The sequence below is a fragment of the Fusarium phalaenopsidis genome (assembly GCF_050370095.1).
Source record: "Fusarium phalaenopsidis strain FUZ10S chromosome Unknown contig_32276, whole genome shotgun sequence".
NCBI classification, from domain to species: Eukaryota; Fungi; Ascomycota; class Sordariomycetes; order Hypocreales; family Nectriaceae; genus Fusarium; species Fusarium phalaenopsidis.
In genome coordinates, this window is record NW_028145418.1 from 338,434 (window position 1) to 346,377 (window position 7,944).

General features: G+C 51.0%; 2 protein-coding genes and 1 non-coding gene across 3 annotated transcripts; 2 read left to right on the forward strand and 1 right to left on the reverse strand.

Moving 5' to 3' along the window:
* Window positions 1–895: 895 nt before the first annotated feature.
* Window positions 896–4,006, forward strand: LRP88_00408 (trypsin-like cysteine/serine peptidase domain-containing protein; the record flags this gene model as incomplete). Its single annotated transcript, XM_083237122.1, has 4 exons — window positions 896–1,203; window positions 1,252–1,448; window positions 1,507–3,762; window positions 3,822–4,006. The coding sequence occupies 4 exons, from the start codon at window positions 896–898 to the stop codon at window positions 4,004–4,006; spliced, it is 2,946 nt and encodes a 981-aa protein (XP_083107013.1).
* A 186-nt stretch (window positions 4,007–4,192) lies between these two features.
* LRP88_00409 lies at window positions 4,193–4,308 on the reverse strand. The gene has a single exon (XR_014475134.1). It is a non-coding gene; the product is annotated as a 5S ribosomal RNA (ribosomal RNA).
* A 1,077-nt stretch (window positions 4,309–5,385) lies between these two features.
* LRP88_00410 (uncharacterized protein) lies at window positions 5,386–6,554 on the forward strand (the record flags this gene model as incomplete). The annotated part of the gene is made up of 5 exons (XM_083237123.1): window positions 5,386–5,656; window positions 5,714–5,783; window positions 5,838–6,146; window positions 6,205–6,321; window positions 6,374–6,554. The coding sequence occupies 5 exons, from the start codon at window positions 5,386–5,388 to the stop codon at window positions 6,552–6,554; spliced, it is 948 nt and encodes a 315-aa protein (XP_083107014.1).
* Window positions 6,555–7,944: the final 1,390 nt, after the last annotated feature.

Here is a 7,944-nt window from a genome sequence, read left to right on the forward strand (position 1 = left end):
TTTGGTGAGACTGCATGCTTTCCCCAGGCCAGTCAAGGTACGATTACACGGACCCTTTATCCGAAACACGGAGCCGTGGTCGCTCTCAGTGATGCCTGCTCTATTTTGAAGTAGATGATCTCACGGAACTTGTTTCCAACCATTCGAGAGGACAGGGTGCATGGTTGCGTGCTTGGACGCATACCCAATCACGATACAGCCCACGGAGTAAGACGGTGGTAGTGTCGACGCTGCACTGCCACCCATATGACGCAATTTTGTAGGGCTATTGGACCCTGGGGACAAGAATCATGCCGCTCAAGGCATACCAAAGTCCATAAGTACCGTGTTTTCCCGATGGGCGCACCGACTCGCTGGTCGCCCTGAGGCTGAAAGACAACAGCCACCTGACCAATGTTTGGGTTGCTAAAGTCACTAGCCCTTATGGACAGATTTCAGTGGCATTGTTGCCTAGCACAATAGCCTATCATGTTCCCCATCCCGCCTGAGAGCCAAGTGTCAGAATTATCCACTTTTGTGGTACCAAGATTACTGCTGCGGCCACACAGCTCCAGCTCGCTGGCTCCAATGACTGCACTTTTAACCAGCCCTTTGTTTCTTGCAGCTGATGAGGCCCGCAGTCCTCTTCCCCGCTGGGCTGCACACGAGGCAACTGTGGGCTGACGTTGTCGCCCGCTCAGGATGGAATCAACCACATCTCCCTCACCTGAGTCACTACCTATCAACCAAACAGAGAACCTATAAAGACTCTGCACGTTGACCCCTGCCTCTGAAGCGTCTATTTCAAGCCTAGGCGTATCAAGCACTGCAGAGCTCTAGACGCACCACCGGAAACCTCTTCTCCTCATTATTTACTGCTGCAGTGGTTTCGCTACCCCGCAAGGCATGCTTGGAGATGACTATTGATCAGGCGCTGACGGCGCATCCCAATGATGCATTGATCCCCACTGATAACCATCAACAGCCAGCGGAGCAAGCACCCGAGAGAGATGCTGAGCCCACAGTCGAGCCCACAGCCGTCCAGAGTGCTGGTCTGCTCAAGTCTGGGCTTTTGTCGGAGCGAGAGAGCGAGGCATGGCAGAGGGCGATAGAGACTGTGGTGGAGAGTGTCGTCTCTATCCGCTTCTGCCATCCATATTCGTTCGATACCAACCTTTCCGCATCAAGTGAGGCAACTGGGTTCGTTGTCGACGCTGAAAAGGGGTAAGATTTAACTCTCAAACGGCTGGATTTGCTGCTAACTCGACAAAGCATTGTTCTCACAAATCGACACGTTGTTGGAACTGGGCCATGGACAGGATACATTCTCTTCAACAACCAAGAAGAGGTCGACGCATTCCCAATCTACCGCGATCCCGTGCATGACTTCGGTTTCCTGAAGTTCGATCCCTCAGCGGTCAAGCATATGAAGCTGGCAGCTATCAAACTTCGGCCCGATCTTGCTAAAGGTAAGAGCGGGCACTATGAGAGGAGTAAAAAGAGTTGTCGGGCTGACCATAAATACAGTCGGTGTGGAAATCAAAGTCATCGGAAACGATGGAGGTGAAAAGCTTGGTATTCTGTCAGGTTTCATCAGCCGCCTTGACCGAAATGCTCCGTTGTACAAGGGGTACATGGATTTCAACACCTGCTACTACCAAGCAAACGCGTCTGCCGCTGGAGGGAGCTCGGGAAGCCCAGTTGTCAATGTGGATGGCTATGGCATCGCTCTTCAGGCTGGTGGTCGAAGTGACGGTGCCTCCACCGACTACTTCCTTCCTCTCGACGGCCCGCTGCGCGCTCTTAACAAGATCCAGCAAGGCCTGTCCGTCCCACGAGGCGAGGTCCAGTGCGTCTTCCAGCTTAAGCCTTTCGACGAGTGTCGGCGACTGGGCCTTAGTTCCGAGTGGGAGACTATCGCACGCAAGGCTTTTCCGAGGGAGAACAACATGCTCGTCGCTCACACTGTCCTGCCAGAGGGACCATCGGATGGCAAGATAAAGGAGGGCGACATCTTGATCAAGATCAATGGCGTACTGGCCACTCAGTTCCTCCAATTCAACACCATACTGGACGAGAACATCGGGGAAAACCTCCACTTCTTGCTTCAACGAGATGGAAAGGATGTGGAGGAAGATATCTTGGTCCAAGATCTCAACGAGGTCACACCTGATCGCTTTCTGGCCGTTAGCGGCGCATCATTCCATGACCTCTCCTACCAGGTTGCTCAGAGGTACACAATTGCTTGCCGTGGGGTCTACGTATGCGAATCCGGCCCTTTCCATCCATCAGTTCGCAATGACATTGTCATCCAGAGCATCAGCTACAAGGATACGCCGGATCTCGCAACCTTCATCGAAATAATGAAGGAGATTCCCGACAGAGCGCGGGTTGTCCTCTCGTTCAAATACTTGTGGGACTGGCACACCCTTCACACTGCTGTCGTGTCTGTTGATCGACACTGGTTTGGGAAGATGAGGATGTTCAAACGAAACGACTCTACGGGGGCATGGGATGTTGACATACTGGCGGAAGCGTTGCCTGCAGTTCCCCCAAAGCCTCTCACTGCATCCTTTGCTGCTCTCACCCATGTCCCTCATCGAGCAGTTGCCGATGTCGTGAGGAGCTTTGTTCACGTCAAGTACTCTACCGCCTTGTTGCTTGACGGGCAATCCGTACATGAGAAGAGCGGCATGGGTCTTGTCATTGATGCTGACAAGGGCCTGGTCCTCGTTGCCAGGAACATTGTGCCGACCAAGTTCTGCGATATTGAGCTTACCTTTGCCGACTCGGTCCTGATCCCAGGAAAGCTGGTGTTCCTTCACCCCTCTCACTACTATGCTGTCATCAAATACGACCCCAGTCTCGTTGATGCGCCAGTACGAAACGCAAAACTCAGCACAGAGCAGATCTCACAGGGAGCTTCTACCCTCTTTGTTGGACACAACGGGAACGGGGAGATGGTTTACAGTTCGACAACAGTCACTAGGGTCATGCCCCTTGAGCGTACTCCGCCCAACCCTCCCAAATGCCGTCCGATCAACTTGGACCGGATCGATGTCGACAGCAGACTCAGCGCACAATGCACAAGCGGAGTTCTCATGACAGAAAATGGCGATATCCAGGCGATTTGGTTGGTCTTCGAGAGGGACGATGATGAGGAGACCAGCTTCGGTCTGGGCTCTCTCGCCCTGCTCCCGGTGATCACAAAACTCGTTCAAGGAACAATCCCAAAGCTCAGAAGCCTTCCAGTCGAGCTCGAAGCTATCACCATGATGGAAGCCCGCGTGATGGGTGTTGCCGAGGAGTGGATCCAGAAGGTTGGAAAGAAGTCAGTGCAGCATCGACTCTTCACGGTGAAGAGAGTTTTTGGCCAAGCACCAGACCAGTTGCTTGAAGGGGACGTTTTGCTGGCACTCAACGACGATCTCATTACCCAGCTTCCCGAGTTGGAGGTCATGTACTGGCATGAGAAGGTCGACGCAGTCATTGTTCGCAGTGGAAAGCAGCTCAACCTGCAGCTTGACACGCTGCTAGAAGATGACTTTGAGACATCCCACGTCGTCAACTTTTGCGGCCTTACGGTTCAGAAGCCACACCGAACTGTGGTACAATCGATCAAGAAACTGCCTAGTCAAGTCTACATCACGACCTGGCTTCATGGATCTCCCGCCGCTCTTTACAGCGTCTATGCCACCAGATTCATTACCCACATCAACAGTGTACCCACGCCTGATCTAGAGTCGCTCGTTCCTGTTGTGGCTGCCATTCCTGATAACACTTGTGAGTCTCCAAACCTGATAGCCTCTACAATCGCTATGTTCTAACAATATATTCCCCAGACTTTACTGTCAAGGCTGTTGACTTTGCTGGTGCTCCGTTTGTGGCTACCGTAAAGAAGAACGAGCGGTATTTCCCGACTGTCGAATGGATAGCTGATGCATCTCGCGATGAGGGTTGGAGGCGTGTGACCTATCATGAAGGAAAGGCTGTGCAAGGGGAAGGCATCTATGGAATTACTTTTTGATCATTGATGGGCTGGAGTCAAGGTGGCAGGATTCCCTTCTCGTAGTCATCTCTCAAATACTGTATTCCACTCAACCTAAGACTATAAATGAATGATAATAAGAGAGCAAAAAGGAAGCAAGTGTCTATCTGTCGGTGTCTTGTGGGAGCCAAAGGTGGGATCTAGGGGCCACATGGGGCAAAAAAACATACAACAGCGGGGATTCGCTGGTCGTCACCGACCCAACTACTAATCCGCCCCTCACCGGCTTATCTATGGGAGAGCGGACGGGATCCCGAGTTCTCCGGTGGGTATGGTCGTATGTGCTAGGAAAGGCGCAGTACTGCGCTTATATGCTGCAAAGCCAAATCCTTACACACAGAGCCTGGTGGCGGAAGTGTCCACCCTCAGGCAGGGTATGTGAGGAGTGATTGCGGCGTGAAAAGACTCGAGTGAGGCAGTTGCACTTGCACTGAGAACACGTCTGTGAACTCATATGAGACTGGACAGCCTGAGCCTCCCTCAATCACAGAAATGGACTCGGGTGAACTCAAATGCTGCTAGTGAAAGACCTCACTCTTTTGGCTGGTCTATTGTTAAAACGGAACGGGAAGTGATGTCATGCCGAAACGTTAACTTGACCACGACAGTCTCCTATGTTTGGGGTTGGGAAGCTGGCAATGGCCTCGCTCTAACTGACGGCATCGACATTGTCAATTCAACCGATGAGAAGACCTCCAAGCTCGCGATAAGGACACAGCACAGAAATGGTGAGGAAATGTCTGACTGCCAACGTGACCAAGCGACTTCGGGGGCACCGTGGGGGTGGATCTTTTCATTTGTCGAGACTCGCCAAAGAGACCATCACAAGACACCAAAGTGGGCCGCTGATTGCCATGTCGATATCTCGCTTACCGGTTCCCCTTTTTCCAAGGCCTGGCCACACCAGAAAAGCCCAAATTCAATACATACTGTATGGGGTACTATCGACGATCACTTGGCCAACTTACCGCCATTCCATGTCCAATCGGCTCTGTCGGACAAACATGGCCGTATTTTCCCATCCCGCGAGGAACCTGGGATTGGGCACCTCTCTTCGTCAGCATCATGAAAGTGTCTTGGAAACTTGAACTCTTACACTGGGTCAGCGGTCAATGCTGAGGGCTTGTGACTGCCACTAGCGTGGCGTGGGTGTTTGGAACAGACCCGAGTCGTGCCTTCGACAGACATCGTAACACGTCGAGAGACACGCGTCAGGGCTCGAGAAGTTGCATGCTTTTGCAGGTGGGTGGGAGGTGGGTGGCAATAGGTATAAGGCGGATTCCGCCCCCTCTGCCTCCAGGAGCATTGTGCTCAATTCCATCCTCAATCCCACTCTACTATTGATCAATTGATACACAATGGTTCCTCCTCCGCTCCCAATTCCTGAGAGAACTCTTTCTTTTTCTCGCACGGACCCAGATGTCCAGGTTGAATACCCACAACACCATGAGCTCCCATCTAGCAAGCCGGTGATCGGACAGGGAGGGCAGTTTTCCAAGCCAACATTAGCGTCCCTCTCTCTTGAAGGCAAAGTGATCGTGATTACAGGAGGCGCGAGAGGGCTGGGTCTGGTCATGGGCCAAGGCTGCGTCTACTCTGGAGCCGATCTTGCAATTGTCGACTTGAACAGTGAGCTTCGCGCCCAAGAGAGTTGTTGTCGGTCACAGGGTTCCTAACGGCATTCAGAGGATGAAGCAGAGTCCCAGGTCGATGAGCTGATTGACGCTTTCAGAAAGGAGAACCCGGGATGCGAAAGGTCAGCCTTTTCATGACTGTTTCATGGCGTATTTTTCTAACTCATCGAAACCAGACTGCCCCGAGTTACGGCACACTACGCAGATGTCTCAAAGCCAGAGTCTGTGGATAAGTGCATTCGCGAGATTCTCAACACCTACCAAAAGATTGATGGTCTCGTAACCTCAGCCGGATTCACAGAAAATTTTGACGCCATAAACTATCCAATTGACCGAATGCGCAAGCTTTGGGGTGTGAACGTGGACGGCACCTATCTCTTCGCCGTGGCTGTCGCCAAGCATCTTATGGAGCGAAAGGCTCCTGGAAGCATTGTTTTCATTGGTAGCATGTCAGGGGCGATCGTAAACGTCCCTCAACCACAGGCGTAAGTGCCAAGGCAATGATCTGACTATTTCTCATCAACTAATCGTGATAAAATACAGTCCTTACAACGCAGCGAAAGCTGCAGTCAGGCATCTTGCTGCGTCATTGGCCGTTGAGTGGGCTCACGCTGGAATCCGCGTGAACTGCATCTCTCCTGGCTATATGCTGACAGCTTTGTAAGTCTCTCACTATGTAAATCTTGGCCCGGTTGGTTCTGACAAAAAGTAGGACAAAAAAGATCCTGGCCGATAACCCCGATCTTAAGAAGACATGGGTGTCTCTCATTCCGCAGGGCAGGATGGGTCAGCCTGAAGATCTGATGGGCCCCGTCACCTTCTTGTTGTCAGACGCAGCTTCGTATGTCACTGGCGCAGACCTTCGAGTCGACGGAGGATACACCATCACATAAGATGGGTGACTGAAGTGGTATTATGTTGGTCAAAAGTAGAATTTGTGTAGCACTGCCAAAGTAAATGCAAGAAAAAATGAGTCCAGCTTTCTCATATGACATCGTATATGAATGTTCATCTCTTAAGTAGAGTGCATTGTATAGAAACTGCAGCTTCAAAATATGGAGCAGTAGCAGACAGCCCCGATAATGATAGGACCATATACGAGTATTGCCTTCATTTTGCCTTTGTTGAGCGCTGAAGGCCTCAGCGACAGAGGCGTCTTTGTAGCTAACAGACAGCAAGAGCCCAGAAGAGACTCACCTGATTCGTGAAACATACAGAAGCCTGAATGTTTCTGCAAATGTTGCCACTGCTGAGGTTCTTATTTGTTGTAAGCAGTCTTGAAACCCTATCTGCATTCGACAAGGCACATAGACAATCAGCATGTTTCACTGGCCCAGAGCCTAAACTGCAAGCGGCATTCCGATAGCTAGATGTGGCCATCCCGACCCCGGCGCTTGGCCATCGTAGACTGCGTCTGGTATTTCTAGCAAAGTATGGCGCAGTGAGAGGTTCAGTGTGGGTGTGCACGTTATTATTGCCTGCAATGATGACAAGAAGCCATCAGCCATAACAGAAAAGAACACAGTTATCAATACATGACGGCATCAAAACCCAATACCGTGGGTATGTGCTTCACATCAAAGGTTGCTGAGATTCGCCCACACCTTTTCGGTGAAATGTTTTCGGCAATCCCCGGCCAACTTAATCCATAACCATCACGTTTCATGCGATGGAAGCCAGAAGAAGCCAAGACCCATAATGTTGAAACTTCACGTAAAGTAGGGACAAGGTAGGCCTCTCGATGAAGAGACAGAAAGGCAACCTCCTGCTCCCAGAGTTGGAAGATGGTTTTGTTTTTCTTTAAATCCTTCTTAAATACGAAACCTCCTAAGGCGAAAAACTTGCCTAAAAAGGAAGGGCGCCAAGAAACTTGCAGCTGCTCTTTTTGCCTGCAATCAGTGAGTCCAGTGTTGGACCGCGTCGCTATAAGTTCTATGGCCAGAACTCCGGTAACTTAACTTGATAGCCGCCAACGCAGCAACAATGCACCGGCTATTTCATAACAATTATCCGTTAACTGGTGCACATCAGTCGCATTTGACCAGGTTGCTTCGTAATCAAGCGCGACACTGTCGTTCAGATGACAGCAGGGAGCCAATAGCATGAGGCCAGTTGACTGACGCGATTAGTGGGAATGATGAGCGCATAGGGCGACCACCTGATTCAGTACAACGCTGGACATGAGGGTCACTCTCAGCAATTGAACTCCTCTTTCTTAGAAATAACAGAAAAAACACATATCAGCTTCCAGGAACTTCACACTCTTCTATACCGATCTCAGTC